The sequence below is a fragment of the Asparagus officinalis genome, chromosome 8, assembly GCF_001876935.1.
Source record: "Asparagus officinalis chromosome 8, Aspof.V1, whole genome shotgun sequence".
In the NCBI taxonomy this organism is placed as follows: domain Eukaryota; kingdom Viridiplantae; phylum Streptophyta; class Magnoliopsida; order Asparagales; family Asparagaceae; genus Asparagus; species Asparagus officinalis.
Genome location: NC_033801.1, coordinates 98,384,440 through 98,406,960, shown reverse-complemented (window position 1 = coordinate 98,406,960; position 22,521 = coordinate 98,384,440). Strand labels below are relative to the sequence as shown.

The following is a 22,521-nucleotide window of genomic DNA, read 5'->3' as shown; positions in this document are numbered from 1 at the left end:
TATTATAAGTTACTAGGAAGTCCAAAAGCTAGTATATGAGAGTTATAATATTTTGATAAATTGCTAAGGTTAGCAATAAGCTCATATGTACTGAAGAGTTTAATTATGATTGATTATGCTTGAGTTTATTAGACTCTAGATTATGAATTGATTTACCTATAATATATATTTGTTCTGAATTAATAATTAGTCATATATCTTACATTATAGGTTCTGATTGATATTCGGGGGACTAATATTTTGAGAAAGTCGTGACCACTAGAGGTGAGTTCATTTCTCACTAGTATTTTATAATATGAAATTGCATGAGTTTTATATTTTATTTATCTTGTGATAAAACAAATAAATAAATAAATAATATGTCTTTTTATGTATATAAAGATTTGACATATTTCTGTTGTGGTTTATCTTATAATACGATGTTAGCCTCGTACAATATATCAAAAGCTAATTTGATCTTTATGTAAAATATGAAAAATAACTTTGGCTCTCGTGTAATTTTCAAATGATTGTGGACTTTGTTATATCTGAAAGTTTTTGATGAAAGATTAGAACGTATTTCAACAGTTTAACGGATTCAAAGATTTTTCGGGTTTAGTATCTGATAAAAGGAAAAGTAAATATCCATAAACTGTTTTAACAGAAATGAGAAGTTTTACCTTGTTAATTTCATCTGAAATATCTGCAAATTCTGATATGCAAAGTATTTCTCATCTGACATGTGAGCTTGATATTTTCAAACCCTCAAATAGTCCACTATGGATTGGTTCTGCCTGCCATATGGTGAATGCACCTTTATTTGGCCCTTCTGTATTTGGCCTTGGCCCTTCTGAAATCTGTTCTGGCCCCTCTGTATTTGGCCAGTAGCCTATGGCAGTGTTAGGTGCATTCGATTCCCTGGAATTTATATGTTATCTGATGCGGTTTACGAATTCCCTTGCTACTGGGCTAAAATTCGTAGCCTTAGTGTGACCTATGGGGTGACTTTTACGTTCATGAAATAACTCATCGAGAAATAAGATTCTGATAATTTGACTGTGAAATTGAGAAAACAACAATTCTCTGATTTTGCCCAAATTAGTAGTTCTTTTCTTCTTAATGTTTACCTTGATTCAAAAAGAGTTTGTTTCCAAGATATTTCATAGTTTATTCAGTTGCACATGAGAAAGGAAATATAATTGTTGTATTCTTGCTTAAAAATGACAATATTATGATAATTGGATCGTATTATGCTATCTGTGAATTTCTCATGCAAAACTTGAAATTTGTAAATTTCTGAGAACTATTCTTATTACTATTTTGTTAGTTATCTAGGAACTCTAGTGGGAAATGTTCTCACTGAGCGTTAGCTCACCCCGTTGTTTTTAATATTTTTTTTCAGATCCGGCGTAGCTTCCTATTAGCCGACTTTTGGTTTGAGCTTTTGGCTGAGAGGCGTGATATGGAGAGCCTCTTCTTTTTTATGTTACCTTCAGCACATTTTGTTTTGTTTTGTAAAAATACTTATAACGGTGAGCTTGTGAGTTGTAAGTACCGATCATATATATATAGTTGCTCTGATTTTTATCATCAGCAGGTTTATGAATATTTTGAAAATAAACTATGTGATATGAATTGCCAGGCTTGACTCGTGCATAAGATTTGTCTTGTGCACGGGTCGTTGTTGTCGCGTACCCCGTATATTATGAATTTCCGCTGCATATTTCGGGGCGTGACACATAGTCTATCTAGATTTATTTTCCCCGTATCTAAGTAGGATTAATATTTAGAAACCTACAACACGAGACGTAGTACATCGAGCAAAATAATCCAAACAAGAAAACCCTCATGTATATACCATAAGTCTCAAATTGTAGATATCTAAACATTAACACCGAACTAAGAAAAGACAATCTAATAAAACCAATAATTAGAAATCCATAACACGAGACTGGTACGTCGAGCGAAATAATCCAAATAAGGAAACCCTCATATATATACCATATGTCTCAAATTATAAATCTCTAATCATTGATCCCAACTAAGAAGTAAAGAAGACAGTAAAAGAAATAAGATATCAACACATCGTATTTATAATATCTTTCACTATCACTAGAGAGATAGAATAAAATACCAACACATAATTTTGTATACTTTCAAAAGTAACGTATCTCAGTTATATAGTTCAATGATAGGTCGTATTCAAAATCAGCATCTGCCATACTTAGGCTATCAAGTAATTGTCTCAGAACAACGAACTACCCTGTAGGTATCCTGAACTGTGTACATGACTCATTAGTCTCATCATGATCTTAGTGCATAACATGAGTACGAGACGGACTATTAAATAGGCATCCTAGAAATACGGCTCACGAGCCTCATCGCACCCTAGTGCGGGACGGACGGCTAGATCAAGCCTCCTAAAATCCGACTCAATGGCCTATACATGTGGAATATCAACGCACTACCTCATGTAGTACTAAACTAAGCTCATCAACGATCCACCTCATGTATAAACTATGTATATCTGGTGTGTCGACACACTATCCCATATAGTACTAAGTTGTGCTCATCAACGACATCCAACATGTATATGAACTATATCTAATTCAAATATGATCAAATCAAAATTCATCATAATCCCCTTGGGATTCTTAAATATATAACATAACATATTCATAACTATACATGTAACATCAAGCGGTTCAAAACTCTGCGAACGCACCTCAAAACGGCGCAACACAGCTCCACAAAACGAGTAGGAAAAACAGACGGGATATCTATTAGTAAAATAAGCATATCTTTCTATAGGAAAACTATTTTTACAAATGGTTTTCTGTTTTGAAAACTAGATTCACACATATTTCAAATGACATAAGTTTGGTTCAGTTTGGAGTTTATTTGTTATCCCAAATCTCTAGTTAAATATTATATATGTGCAGCCGTTTTTCTGCAGGACATGTTATCAGTAAACATAACATATCTTTCTCTATACAAAGTCTTTTTAAGAATTATTTTCTGTTTTAGAAACTAGATATATATAGATTTCATTTAAAACTAGTTTGGTTAAATTTAGAGTTTGTTTGCTATCTTAAACTCTTAATTAAAGATTATATAAGTGCTGTAGTTTTCTGCAGAAAAACATATATATAGTACATCACTTAAATTTCTCATATATGAATAAAATTATAAAAAACCCTAATGATCATGATGATGATACTATCATAAACAGCAAGAAAAGATTATTCATCTAGCATTTGTTTTTTTACTATCAAAAATCTGACTTTTAACACCTCAGGTTAAGATTAAAACATGAAAACACATATTCAACATCATATTAATCATCTACACTAGTTATTTAACTATAGGGATAGGTTAGGATGAAGATAATCTTGCCTCAAATGCAGTTCAAGCCTTTGAGATAAATAGCAAGCAATTGGAAGTGTAAACAACCTGTTTTCTCCTTGCTACACGTCGATGATCTCGCCCTTGTGCCGATATTTGCTTCACAAAGCTCTCAAAATTCTCAATTTTAGGGTTAGGGCTTTAGAGAGAGGAATAAGGATATATATATATATATATATATATACGCAAACCCGAAATAAACCCGTTTGACCCGAACCAGGAAACCTAGTCTGACTAGGAAAATATTCTTCGGTATTTTGGCAATAACTTTCGCGTTCGACCTTAGAATAAGGTGATATAAGATTTTTTGGAAATCTCTTATAAATACCTACAACTTTGGTATTTTAAGTTTTTTCAGATTCTAACTGTTTCAGTGTGTAAAAAGTATATATTGTTAACTGGTCGTTTTTCCCAAATTCAGGCCCGTGCACGTGTGCATGATATCACTTATATTCACATATATACATTGAATTGATCTCAAATCAATTCTTAGCATACTAAAACATTAATAAATATTATTTTTTTCATAATACAACATATTTATTATTTATTACAAAATATTCAAATTTTTGGGGTTTTACATTCAGGCAGATTTAACAACAATTGAGACCGCAGTTCGTATTCTTGCCAGGGAGAACAAGAAACTCTGGAATAAGGTAATTCCATTAGTCAAAGCCCAATGGAATAGGAAAGGAGCTGAGGAAGCTTACTTGGAGCGCGAAGAAGATATGCGTCGCGACTATCCACATCTTTTCGAGTAGGTATATTTCTAGATATAACATTGATGGTGATTATTATACTTATATAGTTGTATTTACACTTCGTGCTAGAATGTAGGTATTAACACTTAACAGCTAATCGTTCTGAACATATGGTACATAGGGGTTCATTGTTTGGATTTTTCGCCCAACGTACCAGCTCTGTTCAATTAGAGGTTAATTGGGAATATTCCCATTCTAGATGCTAAGTGTAAATATTGCATGTGTTACTTATACCTTGTGATTTATATTAAATTGCTAAATTTTTGGGACAAAATTCTCTTTAAGGAGGGGTGAATATAAAACCCCGTAAATTTGAAAATATTATGGAAAATAATAATAAATGAGTTTTAGTATGGTTGATTTCATTCTGGGATAAATGAATATGTTTGTAATCGACACACACACACACACACACACACACACACACACACACACACACATATATAAGTAGCTGTCGATTTTGCTTCAGTGTGCGGGTCAGTCGACTGACCCTATTGATCAGTCGACCAATCAACAGCTAGAGATTTTGTTTGGGTTCGCGTTGGGTCTGTTTATATGTGTATATATATACATATAAAACCCAAACTCTCTCCCTCCTTAGCCCTTCTCTCACGTTGAGCAGTCATCTCTCTCCCTCAGAAACCCTAGAGAATTCTTCTTTAAAATTTGGAGAAGCTTTGAGAAGCAAAGTGCAAGAGGAGAGCGAGATCTACTGCTTTTGTGAAGGAAGATCGAATCTTCTTCCACGTTTGAGGGATCCAAAAAAATTTCTAAGGCAAGTTCATCTCTTCCTAAACCATTTCCCCTTAGAGTTTTGTTTTAGGATGAACTAAACCCTAATTTGATGAATAGATCTGTAGATCCGAACACTAAATGAAGAAACAACAAAATTTTGATGATTAGAACCATAAGTAATTGCTAATTGATGAACTGATTAGGTTTAGAACCCTAATTAATCAACTAAAATCTATTTAGTGATGTTTAGGGAGATTAAATCCCAAAAATCCATATTTTGTTGATGTATAATTGTTTGGCCAAGCCCCTACTATGTTAAATATGAGATTTAAACATGTTTTTACACCCCATGATGATGTTTCATGAGTTCTTTTTGAGAAAGTCAATTAACTTCTTGAAAACCACATTGTTGATCCTGTACTCTGGTCGGTCGATTGTTCCCATGTATCAGTCGGCCAATTTGACCCTGAGGATTGTATGTTTTCCTTGGGATGGTCGACCGATAAGTTATCAATTGACCGATTGAAGCTTGTTGCTTGTGCACGTTGTGCACGTTTGCCGATCGGTCGACTGATGAGTTATCGGTCGACTGATGAGTTATCAGTCGACTGAGCCACTGTCAGTCGACTGGTTTCAAAGGTCAGTCGACTGATCTAGAGTTGTTTGCCAGTAATGGTCTTCCACGCACATTTGGTTATGAACATGAAGGACGGGACCACACGTCGATATACGTGCATGGCCATGGTAGTGCACACGTTGGGTTTAGGCACGCACGGATCCTCAGGAGTATGTGGCCATGTGTCAAGCCATCGTGACGTAGGGGCGACAACTATCGAGTTTCATAGTCAGCGTCAAATGTTTACATGGATGGCCGAGATAGGTTGTGAGCCGCACGAGATTGAGATGAACCGCTGGATACTGCGAATACCTATGCTCTACATCATACCTCTTCATAGATGTTTGAGTTTAGTTGTGAGCCGCATGGTACTGCGTTGAGCCATATGATACTATGAGTACCGAGACTCCACATCTCTTTTGTTTGCATTGTGTTTCAGATTAGGCATATCCACTTCGCTTGGTGTCCGAGTTAGGTAGTGAGCCGCATGGTATTGCAATGAGCCACAGGATATTATGAGCACCTAAACTCCACACCATTTTCGATGAAAAGGATTACATAGGATTGTGTATTTGCTCTCGTGTCATTTACCCTAAGAGTTGTGTGTAATACTGTGTTTAGACATGCACGATGTGTCCTTGATGAGGTTTTCACGGTATTATATTTTTGTTTTTGTACCACCTACCCAAGGATAGTGTGAGATGCTATAATACGACATATACGACGTATTTTTGGATGAGATGTTGGTGATGTATTTTCCTTTATTGATTATCTATTTATAGGTTTTGGAGTTGATATTTAGAGATCCATAATTTGAGATACATGGTATATATATGAGAGTTTTTTGCTTGTTTGGATTATTCTCTCGACGTACTCATCTCGTATTGTGGGTTTCTTCTTGACTCCTCTTAGTACAGAGTAAATGATATAGGTAGATTATGCATATTATAGGTAGAGCCTCCATTACATGCATTAGCCATTTCCCTGTAGGCCAGCGGAGATGTTCTTGCTAGCGCTCTGATGCTCGTTGTTTCCATCTTTTTCAGGTAACGGGTCAAAGTTTCGGAGAGCCGCAGGTTGACGGGGATTTAGCATAGTCACTGTCATTCATAGGTAGCTAGTTGGTGCTCCACAGTGGACTATTTATGATTTTAGTTTTCTTTTAGAGATGTATTTCATTTATTGGTGAGAAGGAAACTAGAGACCATCTTTTCTTTCAATGCCCATTTACAGCTTTTATTTGGAAACTCTGTAAATTAAAATTGCAGTTGGATATTACTGTTATTCAAGACCTTAGGACTGAAGCGCTGCACATTCAACAAAAATTCAAGGTGAAGGATAGAACATACAAACTGGCAAGATTGGTTTTAAGTGCTACTGTGTGGCATATCTGGCAAGAAAGAAATCGTCGAATTTTTCACAATCAACGGATGCATAAGATTTTGGTGTTTAGGAGACTTTATGAGGATATAAATGTTCTGCTGAGAACCTGTAACTGGAAGGCTGGAAGTGAGGTTATTCTAGCCAATTGGAGTCTTGAACCAATAAGTCATGTAAACAGTGATCTCTCTTAGTGTTTTCGAGGTTTGTTGTGTAAGGGGCAATGCTATTTTCTTTTGTTTTGGTTTTGGTCATACAGATTTTATCTTTAGTTTCTTTAGTTGAGGGTGACGGCCATGGTCCTCTCCCCTCTCTATAGTTCCTAAAGATTGATTTTCAGTGTTACCTAGCAAACTGATGTAAATATGTACTAGCGTTATGATATTAATGAAATTACTTATCTTTCAAATATATATATATATATATATATATATATATATATATATATATATATATTCTAGCCAATTGGAGTCTTGAACCAATAAGTCATGTAAACAGTGATCTCTCTTAGTGTTTTCGAGGTTTGTTGTGTAAGGGGCAATGCTATTTTCTTTTGTTTTGGTTTTGGTCATACAGATTTTATCTTTAGTTTCTTTAGTTGAGGGTGACGGCCATGGTCCTCTCCCCTCTCTATAGTTCCTAAAGATTGATTTTCAGTGTTACCTAGCAAACTGATGTAAATATGTACTAGCGTTATGATATTAATGAAATTACTTATCTTTCAAATATATATATATATATATATATATATATATTACTCTTGTTTTAGTTTATCAGATGTACTTTTTTTCTTCTGTTGGAACATATTCATAGTTATTATTGAATATCTCTTCTCTACAATGTGTCCCTTGTATTGTCATCTTGGTTATATCTGCTTATACCCTCACTTCTTTACATTTGATATATGCTAGAGTAATATTAATGTGATGTAAAAAACATGTTTATGCACAGTGTTGGGTACATGACAGAGTTGATATTTCCGAGTTTACCATGGACTGCAGCTATGTGTAAAAGCAGGGGCATCACAAATCGTGTTTACTAGTAATAGATCATTGCTAATAACATTCATATTGTGTAAGTTTTTTATCTGGCATTAAATGATACTAGCAATATTGATGAAAATAAACAAACTAACCGATATAATAAAACTATAAAATTATAAGTTTAAATTCAAAAATTCAATAAATAACAATTATATAATGTAATATTTCAAAATATTAGTGTACAATGTACCTTTCCCTCCATGATGTTGATTTTCAATGTCGTAAGTATCAATGTTAACATGATCCTGATTCTTAGCAGACGATCTAATATGCATCACTTGATTAGTTATACTTCTAAGCGGACGTATCGTAAAGGCAGATTGATCCATAACTTTTATTTGTTTGTTTCACTTTGCATTTAAAATATCTTTACGATATTTTCAAGCTTCCTTGCTCTTTATATCAACTCTATTTTCTTGGTCATTTAAAGCATTTATGTTACTTCCTCGTCTTGATCTTACGACATCAAGACATCGTATACGACGAAACTTGAATAAATGCATACTACCATTTATATTTTTCATATTCTCACGGAGACCTAAGTTAATTATGAAATCAAAAGGTGTTGGCATAAATACAGTAAATAAATTATTTTAATAAAAATGATTTAAATTATATATATATATATATCTAATATTTATAATTCATTAAAAATATTGTAAATAAATTATAATATGTGAATGTATGATTATAAATTAATTTTTTCTATACCTGAATAATTGATTTGAATTAGTTACTAAAGATATTATAAAAGATATTCTATAAATTATTAAATCCATACATGTATATTTAAAAAAAATTTGGTATGTTGTAATACAAATAAAAATTGTAAATAATTCTAGTTTTTTAAATACCTTATAAATTAACTTCAAAATATGATATACAAACAGAAAAGCTTAAAAAATAAATAGCAATTATATACTATAATTGTTGTAATATTATTAAAATTTTCATATTTTTCAGAACTAAAAATATGGTTTCTTAAAAATTAAAATATTTTTAAGAAATCAATTTAAAAAACTTTAAATATTTGAAAAAATTAACTTTCTAAAAAATATAAAAAATTTACTTACTAAGAATATATACAAACCAAAAATTTTAAATGAAATATTAAAAATAACTTATAAAATTTCTAAAATTAAAATATGTAATTTATATTTCAATTATCAAAATATAACTTCCAAATAAGATATACAAATCAAAAATATAAGAATTTAACTACAAATTATATACTATAATAAAATATCTTATAAAATGTATTTATAAAATTAAAATTATATTTAAATTATTAAAAATTAACGCCAAATAAGATATACAAAACAAAAATGGTAAAAAGTAACCACCTTTGTGAATATTTAGAAATATTTATTTTAAAATTAAAATTATATTTAAATTGTGAAAAATTAACTCCAAATTAGAGTATTTAGAAATATTTATTTCCAAATTTGCAATTTTAAAAATAATTATAAATTATTTTTATAAGATATATTCTGTCAAAATTAATTATATGTTTTCTAAAAATTGAAAATTTAATGCAATTACTATAAATTTATTTAGAAAATATTATTGTCAAAACCGAAAATCTTACTTTAAACAAAGACCTAAATATTTTTTAGAAAAGTATTTTTAAAAATTATAAAATAAAATGATAAAAACTTGAAAGTAATTATAAGAAGATAGTACCGAAAATCTTACTTTAAACGAAAACCTAAAAATTTCAGAAATGTATTTTTAAAAATTATAAAAAAATTGACTAGAATTATAAAAAAATAAATAATAATTATAAAAAGATAGAAAATATTACAACAGCTTATTTTAAGAAATAATTAAAAAAATCAAAAATGTAAAAAATCAAGAAAAAGTGACTGGAAAAGCAAATTAGAAATTTACACAACTTTAAATAAGTTTAGCATAAATATAGTTTTTACAGAAATTAAAATAACCTAAATAATTTTTATGAAATAAAAGTTATTTACCAGATGTATTTCTCAAAATTTATTTGAATTCCCGATTACAGATCTACAAAAGCATAAGCATGATTGGAGTTGTTCACTGCACTCAAGCAAAAAATATCCATATGATATTTTTAAAATATATGTTTCAAAATTTTAATATTTTAAAAAATTTAAAATATTAAAAAAATAAAATAATTATCTCGTTTGATCTATTCATTGGAGGCTCCCTCTACAAAGATGAAGATAGTATGCCTATAACCTTAAAATATTTTTAAAAATCCAAAAATATAACAACAATTTATATAGAATAAATTTTTTAAATCAGAAAAAATTCAAAATAAATTAATTAATTACCTTGTTTGATCTATCCAATAGAGGCTCCCTCTATGAAGATGAAGACTGCGTACCTATAACCTTAAAATATTTTTAAAAATTCAAAAATATAATAATATTTTATATACAAAAAATATTAAAATCCGAAAATATTTCACCAAAACTTAATTAATTACCTTGTTTGATCTATCCATTGAAGGCTCCCTCTACAAAGACGAAGATCACGTACCTATAACATTAAAAACTAATCAAAATCCAAAAATATAGCAACAATTAATCTAAGAAAGTTTTTCAAAATCATAAAATATTACAAACGAAAATTGAGTTTTGGAATTTCTAAATTAATATGATTTCGTAATTTTTAGTTTAAAAACCCGAATTTGGAGGTGGCTATTATTGATAGAAAATATATGATTATCGTGATTATAGGAATTTCTAAAATCAGACTCTTTATATTTGGTAAGATTATGTTTTCGTTTTTAAAAATCACGGTAAATTTTTCTATAATTTTTAGAAAAAGCTAAATATCCAAATATCATGTTGGAAATTCGTGCTAATTACATGCTAAATACGCAACAGAATATTGTATGTATAAAATTACTAAGCATGTAGAGAGCATGAAATGCAAAATAGGACCATCCTAATTAAATCTAACATGATTCCTATATTAAAGAGAGCATACAAGGGTTATAAAGTAAAATAGGACCATCCTAATTAAATCTAACATGATTCCTATATTAAAGAGAGCATACAAGGGTTATAAAGTCATACTTTTGAAGCGTGATTCGAGAGAGCATACAAGGGTTATAAAGTCATACTTTTGAAGCGTGATTCGATGGAAGATCGAATAACCCCTAATTCTTGCTCCTTGTAGTAGTAAATCTCCTCGTAGTGGATCTCCAAGTATTCAAGTGAGCTTGATAAAATCGGAGTCTTCTTGAGACACAAGGCAAGATGTCCACCCTGGGGTACCTTAAAATCCTACTACTTCCTCTTACTCAAAGATTGCTAGAGTTTAGTAAGAGGTAGATCTCTCTTCTTTTTCTTTTATGGAAAGCAACTATGAATAAACCCTTTATTTCATTTTTCCATTAACCATGAAAGAAGAAAGAGAGCTCATATTTATAGAGGAAGAATATGTCATGACATGAATGACTCATCCTATGAGTCACACCATGAGTCATCAAAACAATGATTCTTTCATGAGTCATGCAATGACTCTCATGAGTCATGTAATGAATCATTAAGAATCAAAACTATGTGCTAAAACCATGTTCCCAAACCATACCACCTTAATGACTCATCTCATGACTCATTAATCAAGGTATAATAAAGTTCGTATTTCATAAATGAAAATACCACATCAATACGGTATTTCGTAATTTTCCAATCATTAACTAATAAGTCATCATATGACCAAAAAATCAATGAGTTGACCAAAAGTCAACTAGTTGACTAAAAATTAACTTTATAGGAAAAATACTAGAATTCATTTCCTAAGCACATAGCATTCTGATTTTATCGATATACATAACCGTTTATGTGTATCCGGTAAAATCATATATGTGTGTCAATCATACACATCACTCTATAAATTGTGTTTCATAAGATTCAAGTACGCGCTTGGTGTGACTCTAGGGCCCAACTTATGAACTCGGCAGTGGATCATATCCATAAGTACAACAAAGGTGCTAGCTACACATGAAGACTACCCGGGTATAAGTTGTGATAAATGTCTGCAAGATGCTTACAAAATTTTATCAGTACCACTCAGTGATAATGCCGTACAGTCCAGTCTCTTCGTCAAACCATGTCAAACTATTGACCCCAGGGTATGGAAAAATTTCAAACCCTAATTACTCAATTAGTGTTTGTTGATATTAATCTCATAACCTATAAGATCAAAACTGACACTCAGTTTATCTTATTTTTCTCGGCTAAGGATTTTCAGGTTATAGTTATATCAAACAATCTTATGACATCAACCCCCTAAACTGGGAGAGACGAATCTCATATTGGCATCTCAATATCTACTTATGCCTTGGGATGTACTCAACAAGAACCGTTATGCACAACTTGATGAGAACTGTGGTTAGGTAAAAGTCTAAGCACACCTATACTGACATGTAAGATATTGCACTCATGCCTCAGGTCATGAGACTACTATGTACTATATCACTTGAGAACTTCTATTTGACAGTTAAGTATAATTACTAACTAGATGTTTCTACTATGTACTATATCACTTGAGAACTTCTATTTGACAGTTAAGTATAATTACTAACTAGATGTTCTCGATGAGTCGTTCAGTCAACTCATTCAATAATGAGTTACCTATAGACTGTATCTTGATGTCTTACATCAATGATCTAAGAGATGGATCTTAGACAATGCTCCCAAAGGGGTGATACCCATAGGTTAAAAATGGTTGTTTAAGAAAAAGTTGGGTGTAGATGGGAAAGTAGATACTTTTAAAGCTAGACTGGTAGCTAAAGGTTTTCGTTAAAGACCTGGTTTGGACTACGATGAAACCTTTTCTCCAGTGGCTATGCTAAAGTCTATTCAGATCTTACTAGCTATAACTGCTCACTATGACTACGAGATCTGGCAAATGGACGTCAAAACTGCATTTCTAAATGGTGATTTAGAAGAGTGCGTATATATGTCTCAACCAGAGGGATTTGTAGTCAGTGGGAGCAGTGGAAAAGCATGTAAATTGCTTAAAGCCATTTATGGACTGAAACAAGCATCACGGAGATTTTGATTATGAAAATATTTGATTTTCATAATTTGGACGGCTAATAACAAATTTGTTTTTTTAATTTACAGTGTAGATTAACGTCTATGTGTCAAAATAATTTGTGAAGAAGAAATCCTATGTGGAAACCTCTTGTGAGTTTTGAGGTCCTTTGATTTTGCTTTAATATATACCCTATTAAAATATGGATTCTTAGACTGTTTCTACTTATTTCACTCTTGAATTTATGTATTATTATATATAAATGCTCAAAAATTCATTATAGTACTTTCTCTTAAATTTAATATTTTTTTTTCATTTTCATTAGGAAAAATTGCTTCAATGCCCCAAAAATCAAAAAGTCATGTTCCCCAGCCGCTCATATTATTTGTAATGTGCTGCAGTCCCAAAATTTTAAAAAAAAATTTACCCAACCCCCTCCATCATGACTCCAGCTCATGTTTTCCCCAAAACCCAATTTTACCCCTCCATAAAAACGTTATCATCTCCCCCAAAATCACACCTCTTCTTCCTCCTCTCTCTACACCACTAACACTACCACCGTCGTCGGAGCTCTGCCAACCGCCTCTCCTCTTTCAATATCCCCTTCTCTCCTATTCATTCTCAAATCCCCAAACAAAAACTTTTTGATGCCTAATATCCGACCAAACCCTAACCCTAATCGTACCTCCTCCTCTCCCCTCCCAATATCAATCCTAACCTTTCGATTCTCCGATGAATACCCCGTCGAGGGATCACATCTCTGTCCCCTTGCTGTCGTCGGCGATTCCACCGATTCGTCGACCTCGACAGCTGATCAACACAGCGGACATGAATTGTGAGACCCAAACCATATATCAATGCAAGCTATATGAAAGCGGTGATCGTAAGGAGCCGTCGTCTCCGTGACCACGTGGCAGGCCGTCGAATCCCAAGGAGCCAGGAGCGCTGCGACGGCCGCGTGGGCGTCCCCTGAAGAAGGACAGTGCTGGCAGGGTGGTGACGTCGCCGGTGTTTAGGAGGTGGGTGATTTCCTCTGGAGAACGGTAAGCCTTTTTATTACTCTGAGAAGAACTGCAGTCCTAAAGAAGTATCGAGGATGAATTTTGCAAAACTTAAGATTGTTTGATGCTTGAAATTTGAGTTGTTTCTTCATTCTTGATTAAAATTTCCCTTTTTGTCAGATTGTCGAGGAACTTTAGCCATGTATTCTATGGATTGGTAATGTACTTATTGTGTTTGCAACTTTAATCCTATAGGGGAATGAGTTTGTGAGATTTTCGTTTTCCTATAGTTTTGGATGATTGCATGTGGTGGTTTTATGTTGATTGTGGGTGAAGCTTTCTTTATTGTTTCTCATGTGGTGGTTTTATGTTGATTGAGGTGAAGCTTTCGTTATTGTTATCCAAGTATTAATATCAATCACAATATTAGTTATGATAGGCTGAAATCATTACATGCATAGTTCTTATTCTCTGTGTTAGCTTTAGGAGGAACATTTCATCAATGTTCTTGAGTGTTCTTGAGTGTTAAAATATTGAGCTAATTTTATAGTTTTGAATGATTATGATTTGTATATAAATAGTTAGGATGTGTACATATTTTGGGAGAAAAAGGGAGTTGGGATGCTGTTATTTGTAAAAGTTACACTAATAACATATTAGGCTGTTAACTTTCTTTTTTCGCTTGTTACGTTACACTGATATCATGTTAACTTTGGATGATAACTTGATAACTATATTTAGTAAATTATTAACTATAATCCATTATATGTTAACTATTATTTATAATTTGTTAACTAACACCATTATCCTATTAACTAACACCATTATCATGTTAACTATTATTGATAAAATGTTAACTATGACGAGAAACAAAACAAAGGTGGAAATCAAAAAGGAAAGATGAGTGACTAGTAATTAACTATATCATTACCTCCCCCCACCCCCTTTTTGGGTTTGATTTGAATTGTTTTCTCTATCTTCTTTCTCAGTTGAAGGAAGAAGAGAACCGTGGTCAGTTGACTGAAGGAAAAGAAAAAACTCTCATCTTAATTCCATGGCCGACGACATTGCCGACGACTCCGCCGCCGTTCTCAGCAATGTCGACGAAGGTTAATTTCAGGTTGGGGGTCACGATTGCTGACCAAAGAGAGTGTTGAAGCGTTGGACGCATAGTGACGTGTCGGTGGAGATTGAAATTAAGAAATTGAGAGTGAAGAGTTTATTAGTTTCTCCTCCTCTAGACTATGTGAAATGTTTATGAATGTGAAATGTTTATGAACGTGCAAAGTGTAGATTTGCTTAATGTACTAGTTTTAGGCCCGTGCGATGCACGGATTTGTCTAATATATAAAAATTGATGTAGCAAAAGAATGCAAAATAAAACAATAATAATATATAATTTCCTTATTATCATAACAAAATAGATAAAATGTCTCATGTCTATATGACTAATGTTATAATATTTTGCTATACCAAGTAATTAGTATGCAGCATAAAGTTTAGTTCCACGAAATATTTAAAGCACATAGAGATACTTGTCAAATATATATATCTATGAATCAATGCAATAATTATCAATAGATTGATAAACAAAATATCCATCACAATCATATCAAGTAGTTAGGTTTCTCAACACAAAACCACCAAAAAATATGTAGTGCATACAAAAGTTTAGTGAATAAGGTTTTAGACCAGAATACTAAATATAAATTTCAGACATCATGAATCAGATAGAGATTTATAAAAAAGTAGCTTGAAGTCTCGTAGAATATTATAATTCTCTCTTTCAATCTTGAACTTTTTTTGCTTTTTGTTGCTAGACATTTGCGGAGAAATCAAGTCTACTGAAACTGAGTGCTCGATATCAGATTCCAACAAATTTCTTTTGCAAGGAGTAATGTTATCCGAGGAACAAATTCCAACTTCATTGTCACAAGTGACCGATAGCGAGCCCTGTGTTCCAGCTTAACATAATAGTTAGCATGTTAATGATGTGGCAGCAAAAGATTATTGTACAATTAATGAGAAGAATCAAGAAATCAATAGTAAAGCGAAAAGAAATAGCCAATCCAAAGTGATAATGGTCAAACATTGCATAAATTTTGATCAAGGATGTTAATTGAAAAGGCAGAGAGAAATTGTAATTTATATGGTACAAATGGTCTCTAAATCAATTCTGAGATAACATAGTTATAATTAACACTCTGAGACCTCAAACGCCGAATGGAAAGAATTAGAGGAAGTACTATTAACTAACACAAAGTAATATGGTCAAATATGCATGTGATTAGAAGATATGATTCGCCATGATTCTACTTGTAGTAGTTCACAAAGTCAACAAAATTCAAACACTGTTTTGATGATGAAATAAGAAGCAAAAGCTATACCTTAGCTTTGTATTAACATTTTTAATTTTATTTTTAATTTTATTTTTAATTTTATTTTTCAGTATAAAATAAGGTTGGAAATCCCTTTTTTTGGTTTCAGATATTACGAAAAAGCTTTTAACAGGTTTAACTAAATTTGAATAGGTCAGCTTCAAGTTTTGGTTCATAAAAATTACTAATATGGTCATCTCTTGTTTCTGAATGGATGAAAACAATTTTGTACAAACCACCAAAAACTTCATAGGTGTTTGTGAAATTTACCCTTAAAAGAATGAATTGATATCAAGCCTTAAATTTCCAATCAAAGAGGTAACAATTACATTGCAAGTACAGAAAGCTAATAAATTGTTAATTCCAGTCCACAAAATTTATAACTCACTGAAAATCGTACGTTCGGTCGAAAGAAAGATGTCAAGACAATTTTTGTTTCCTCTGACATGTGCAGAGACTTGATAATGTCCTCACGAACTGGAATCGTCGCTGTAGCCGTCAGGGCCATCAATGGGATGTCAAACTTCAAGAATTTTAAATTGCAAGAGCTGAAGTTCTTTCTAAGTATGGACAATTGCCTAAACATACAGAAAAAGAAATGCAGTAAAATACTCCATATTTCCACATTCAGTCTGCTACAAAAAAAGGATACTATAACATCATATAAGACAGGTCATTACTATAACCGATGTAGATAGAATTTCTTCATGAAGAGTACCAGCAGCCAGAGATTTGCAAGCAAGCTAGTAAGCACTAAAACAGACCTGTAATCAGGTCGAAAATCATGGCCCCACTTTGAAACGCAGTGAACCTCATCGATGGCAAAGAGTGCAATCCCATGACTTTCTGCAAGCCTTGTAAGTGGTTCTGTAAGTCTGCAAAAAGAAAACCTCTGGGAATGTCGACATGGTAAATAACGACTTTATTTACCCAAACTTAAAAATATCAATCGAGAGAAAGCTTCTACCTTAATACCGTCTCAGGACAAACATAAATTATCCTATACATGCCACTCATATCTTTGCACTCAACAGTCCGGTCAGGTTGTCCAGATCCAAGGAAACATGCTGACAAATAATTAGGACATATATTATAGGACACGTTCAGATAGAGCTAACAAATTTATTATAGGACACGCTCAGATAGAGCTAACAAATTTATCCAAAACTTAAAATCTCAATAGAATAATTTCATGCTATGAATTAGCCAAATAATAACTACTGAATTTAATACCAACATATTAGGGGGGAAAATAATGAATGTACCTACAGTTTTCTAACTTAAAAAATTAGAATTTAGATCAAATTCATCACCATGATTTATATTTCAATCAGTTCCAATAGAAACTAACTAAAAAAAGAACTTTTTATGCAGAAAACCCTAACAAAATGAAATCAGAGAAAGTTCCAATAGAAACTAACTAAAAAAAGAACTTTTTATGCAGAAAACCCTAACAAAATGAAATCAGAGAAAGTACTTGCAGTTTTCTTCTTTTCAAAGAGGAAATCTGAAAATAAAAGATTGATTACTATAAAAGACTTACTTTGAAAATTCTTACACAGAATAGTTATACAATTCTTATAATGGAAAATTATAATTCACATTACAGTCTTCACAATCTATATTGATGGTGCTTACACCCGCTTTTCCATAATGTTGTGTTTCAATTCACGAAAAAGTTGTATGGGCAAACATTATTATTTAAGAAAGTGATTGTCGAACGGATGTAAGCATATAAATACAATGAGGTTCAACTGCAATGCATGTTCTCAATTGTGATGTGTCTAGGATAATAGGATGCAGCAAGGAGCCAGTTCAATGCTGCAGGCACACAAGAATGATATTAAAGATTTATGCTTATATTTCGTGTTAATGAGAAGTTCAGATATCCAAACTGATCCTATTACACTTTTGCACAGCCCAACATTGGCCTATTCTCGAACAGTTTAAACGCAAATTCTTCTCAAGAACTCAATACCAAGAGAACCATCACACATTTCTATTTAAATTTCACACATACAGTCAGTATTAACTTTTTCATATTGCACTTCATCCAGTCCCATGTTGACATAATAAGGTGTCAATTGCGGGTTTATAAAAATTTAGGCGTAGCTTTTAGGTGTGAGTTTCCTCGCTCTCTTAAAAATGATATCAAAGCCAACCACAACCAGCGGGCATGCAGAGATAACACCCATGATTCAATGTCCCTAATTAGTCAATATGGGACTACGTAGACCCTAACATAACATGACTTCTCCCAGGTCTCATACATCTCACCTCGCTAATGCTGAACCTAAGCCTGCAACCTTCCATCAGCTATAATGACATAGGCTCCACTTGCCAGATTGGCTACAGAAAAGCTGATATCCACATTAGATGCATGATTAGCTTTGATCCAGTTATTATGGTAAAAGTTCAATCAATCCATTTACTTCCATATTATTCCCTTTATTCCATTTTCATATCTAGATCAAAATTTTCCCTCCTGATCCCATCTACTATCATTTAATCACCAAAACCGAGCCCTAACACATAATCCAAATAGCAAAAACAACAAAACTACTGATTCAACAGAAACTACAATGCAAACACGAACCACACACCTCGACGATTCCGGCGAGGACGACGACGTTCCTGGCGAGCTTCCTCGATCTATATTTTGATGGTGCTTTCATATCACATTACAGTCTTCATAATCAATTGTGAGATCATCCTATTTTGATGGTGCTTGGAAACATTTATTCTATATAGAAGCAATTTGAGACTTGGGGAAAGCGTTCAGCTTCACTTAGTACAACGAATTCAAGTATGACAACTGAAAAATGACCAGTTGAAAATAATAATTCTGTGATAATTTGGGGAGTCCAAGGGCCCTAATCATTACACAACATCGTTATAGAACTGGAGCATCAACCGTTATAACATTCACAATAGATTTAAGAAAATAGCACTCACCTCAGGTAAGTATGACACCAGTCTTCTGAACTTGTAACTTTTTAATCAGTGGAGAAACCAAATCAGGTGTCAAAATATCCCCTAATCCTAGACCTGTATGAGGGGTAAAAAGAAAATGAGAAATTAATAGACTATATCTTCTATGCAACATTGTCGTAAATTTTATTGCAGTGTTGGATGGGACTTCACCTGCATCAGGGTCCTCAACAGCAGCTGATGGTATTCAAAAGCAAGAAAATGTCAAATGCCTTACAGAATCATATAGCAGAAGTAGTTTCAAGTAAACAGAAAAGCACTGATATAATACCTGGTGACTGGATGCCTCTTTATATTCTCTGCAAGTCCGCTAATTGTACGTGTCCAGCAGAAGAAGTTACTTCAGCCGATTCCCCAGCCACAGTTTGATCAACCAGATTTCCAGCTCTGAATAATCAGAATATCAGAGACAATATTTGCGCTTTACTCAGAAAAGGAAAAAAAATACTACATGAAGTAAGTCTTTTTACAAAGAAGCAACCATTGAAAATAATAGCTAGAGCTTGGTAATCTTCCAAAATTCCATCAGAAACTTGGCATGTGAATTGCATGTCCCACAATCACCACAATTGTGTTTCGCCAAAAAAAAGATTAAAACAAAGGATTAGATTTTTTGTAGCACACACACTTGTCATGAAGTTTTATTAGTGTAGAATAATAGAATATATATTCTATACGACAGTCCCTTGGACACTCATATGCAACTACTTGGACATTCATTAGACATATTCAGGACACTTTTCTGTTGTGTCCCAGGTTTTAAAATGCATATTATGTGCTAATATTCAGGACACTTTACGTAGCACACACTTATCACCTTCTTGTCGTTGCTTATTCTAGCAACGGTATAGCTATACCAATTTTACTTGATCTTGTATTCTGTAATTTGAAACTTGAACAAAAACTATTTCTCCAACAACACATCAAGTTATTTAGGAAAAGTATTCATTTTCCCGGACTGTGAAAAAGATTGATTACTATGGAGTAAACTAATATTTAGTTACAGAGTCATATAATAAGAAAATGAAAGCACAAAGCATTTTTTAATGAAGCAATTCATGCTATAATATGTTTTACCTTGATCATCAGTTCTCTTAAATCAAATACCGACATGTTTGCTATTTGCCTAACCTCACGATCAAATAACTAATGAAGCACTTCCAGTGTAATTAATAACTCTAATCTGTACTTTGTATCTGTTTAAGATTTTAGGTACATGATAATATAAATAGTGCATTATGTAGTAAATTTATAATCTCAAGTTTAGTAGATCTAATACCTTGGCACAACCACCTTCACATATTCATGACAATAGTCACACCTAAATTTGCCCCCATCAGGCTTTGCCTTCCTCTTACACTTATTGCAAGCATTCAAAAATCAATTATATTCTTTCTCAATGTATATAATAGTCGCCAACGTCACATCGGTGCACGCCTGGTTTATAAGAAGAGGAATATCATAATGATATCCACCTTATGATTATAAAAAACAAAACTAATTAAAAAACTGAAGCCGAATAAGAAAGGGAATCAAGAGATACATATTCTAATTTTACTCATGGGTCATGATGTCTGGAATTAAACGATAACTTTTACAATACTTTCGAGTCATGCAATAACACTAATGGAAATATAAGAATGAAAATAAGTATTATTGTTCACTTTACCTCTCGAATTTCACGTAGCTCATCTAAATTCTTTCTTTCAGCCGATTGCAGGAAGTTGTCAGAGATAGATTGTGATGCTTGGCTAGATATTTGACTTAGCATTTGTGATGACTCTCCTCTATTATCAATGCTGAACAAATTATTCCTTAGTAACTTTTTCAATTGAATATGATGTTCCTCTTGCATTTATTTTCTGAAACTGTTTCAATACATCTCCCTTCTTTTCTGAATTGTTATAGTTTAGGAACAGAAGACCGGCTATTTTCTTAAAAAAGAAAGCATCCTAATTGCTAAAAAGTGAGCTTGAAATTTTCAAAAAAATAAAAATAAATAAAAATTTACCTGCTCATACTTAGACTCAAGTTATAAGATCTAATCTGTGGAGTCTAGTCCAGTTTCAACAGCCATCTTTTGTACTTACAAACATGAGACCAAAATCAAGCTATCTTTTCAAGTTCGTGAGTAAGATCAAAAGCTCAAAGAATAATTCGTAGCATAGCAAGTAACAAAAAGAAAGAAAAATTCGCTCACATGCATGATCTTCTTCTCCAGATCCATGAGAGGCTTCTCGAAGGGCTAAGGATCCCTCCCTTGACATTGGGATCGGGCTCGATCTTGTGAGGCCACGGGTACTCGTGCTTCACCTTCCCCTTCTTCACGATCTTGCCATCAATTCACCATCCTCCTCCTCCTCCTCCTCCTCAAATCAACGCTCATCGCTCCGATCACCCACCAAAATACTAAGAGCACTCCAATCACTCCACTGCTCGAGCTCCGCAAGATCGTCCGAGGTCGAAGCCTTGGAGCCAGGGAGAACGCCGCAAGCGAAAACATCTTGGGGGGGGGGTCGAGCTTCGATATGCGGGGGCTAAAAAAACCCTAGAAATGGGGATCTAATGAATAGAGACAGAGAGCGCATTGGAGAAATCTAAGGGGCTGTTTGTTTTGAGTTTTTTTGCCTCCGGGAGGGGTAGAAGCTGCCATAATGGGGTAGAAAGCTGTCATTATGCGAGCTTTCTCCCCAAAACGCCTTTTTAATAGGCATTTTGGGGGAGAAAGCTATCATAATGGCAGCTTCCACCCCTTCCTAAGGCAAAATACTCAAAATAAACAGCCCCTAAGGCTCTAAGCGGAAGCCAAAGCGGCATTGGAGAAATCGAAGAGCTATTGGTTTTGAGGAAATGAAGAACTGGGGAAACGAAGAGTCGGTCTTGGGAAATGAAGAACTGGGGAATTGAGGTGATTGCCATGTGGCGTTTATAATTGTATGGGTTATTTTTGCCAAGTGGTATTACCTAGGGTAACACTTATTAGTAATAGTATATAGATGTTTAGTATTTGTACTGATTGGATCAGTCTTCATTGTACAAGTATATAAAGAAGATATGTTATTTGTTATGTTATCGGAAACATGTTAACTTTCTTTATTCGCTTGTTAAGTTACATTAATAACATGTTAACTTTTTTTTTCGTTTGTTAAGTTACACTGATAACACGTTAACTTTCACAGTTTGCTTGTTAAGTTACACTGATAA

At 33.1% G+C, this 22,521-nt stretch overlaps 1 protein-coding gene across 6 annotated transcripts; it reads right to left on the bottom strand.

The window, feature by feature from the left end:
* LOC109822789 (ATP-dependent DNA helicase Q-like SIM) lies at window positions 15,498–21,644 on the bottom strand. Of its 6 annotated transcripts, none has more exons than XR_002242268.1 (10): window positions 21,518–21,644; window positions 20,597–20,754; window positions 19,589–19,704; window positions 19,471–19,494; window positions 19,282–19,374; window positions 18,930–19,199; window positions 17,294–17,393; window positions 17,091–17,201; window positions 16,715–16,904; window positions 15,498–15,901 (listed from the first exon to the last, which is right to left on the bottom strand). XR_002242268.1 is itself a non-coding variant. In XM_020389034.1 (9 exons), the coding sequence occupies exons 6-9, from the start codon at window positions 17,341–17,343 to the stop codon at window positions 15,668–15,670; spliced, it is 585 nt and encodes a 194-aa protein (XP_020244623.1). In that variant the 5' UTR covers window positions 17,344–17,393; window positions 19,282–19,374; window positions 19,471–19,494; window positions 19,589–19,704; window positions 20,597–20,754; window positions 21,518–21,644; the 3' UTR covers window positions 15,498–15,667. The 6 variants fall into 6 exon arrangements, 3 of the variants coding, with proteins under 3 accessions (XP_020244623.1, XP_020244621.1, XP_020244622.1); XR_002242269.1 differs by having other exon boundaries at window positions 18,930–19,141; XR_002242270.1 differs by having other exon boundaries at window positions 18,930–19,069.

What these genes read in the sequence shown, in the direction of transcription:
- LOC109822789 (XM_020389034.1), bottom strand. Translation starts at nt 17,343, where the DNA reads ATGAGTGGCATGTATAGGATAATTTATGTTTGTCCTGAGACGGTATTA. An exon ending in GATTTTCGACCTGATTACAG is followed by an intron (nt 16,905 to 17,090) that starts GTCTGTTTTAGT and finishes CTGTATGTTTAG; the next exon opens with GCAATTGTCCATACTTAGAA. An exon ending in GACCGAACGTACGATTTTCA is followed by an intron (nt 15,902 to 16,714) that starts GTGAGTTATAAA and finishes GCTGGAACACAG; the next exon opens with GGCTCGCTATCGGTCACTTG.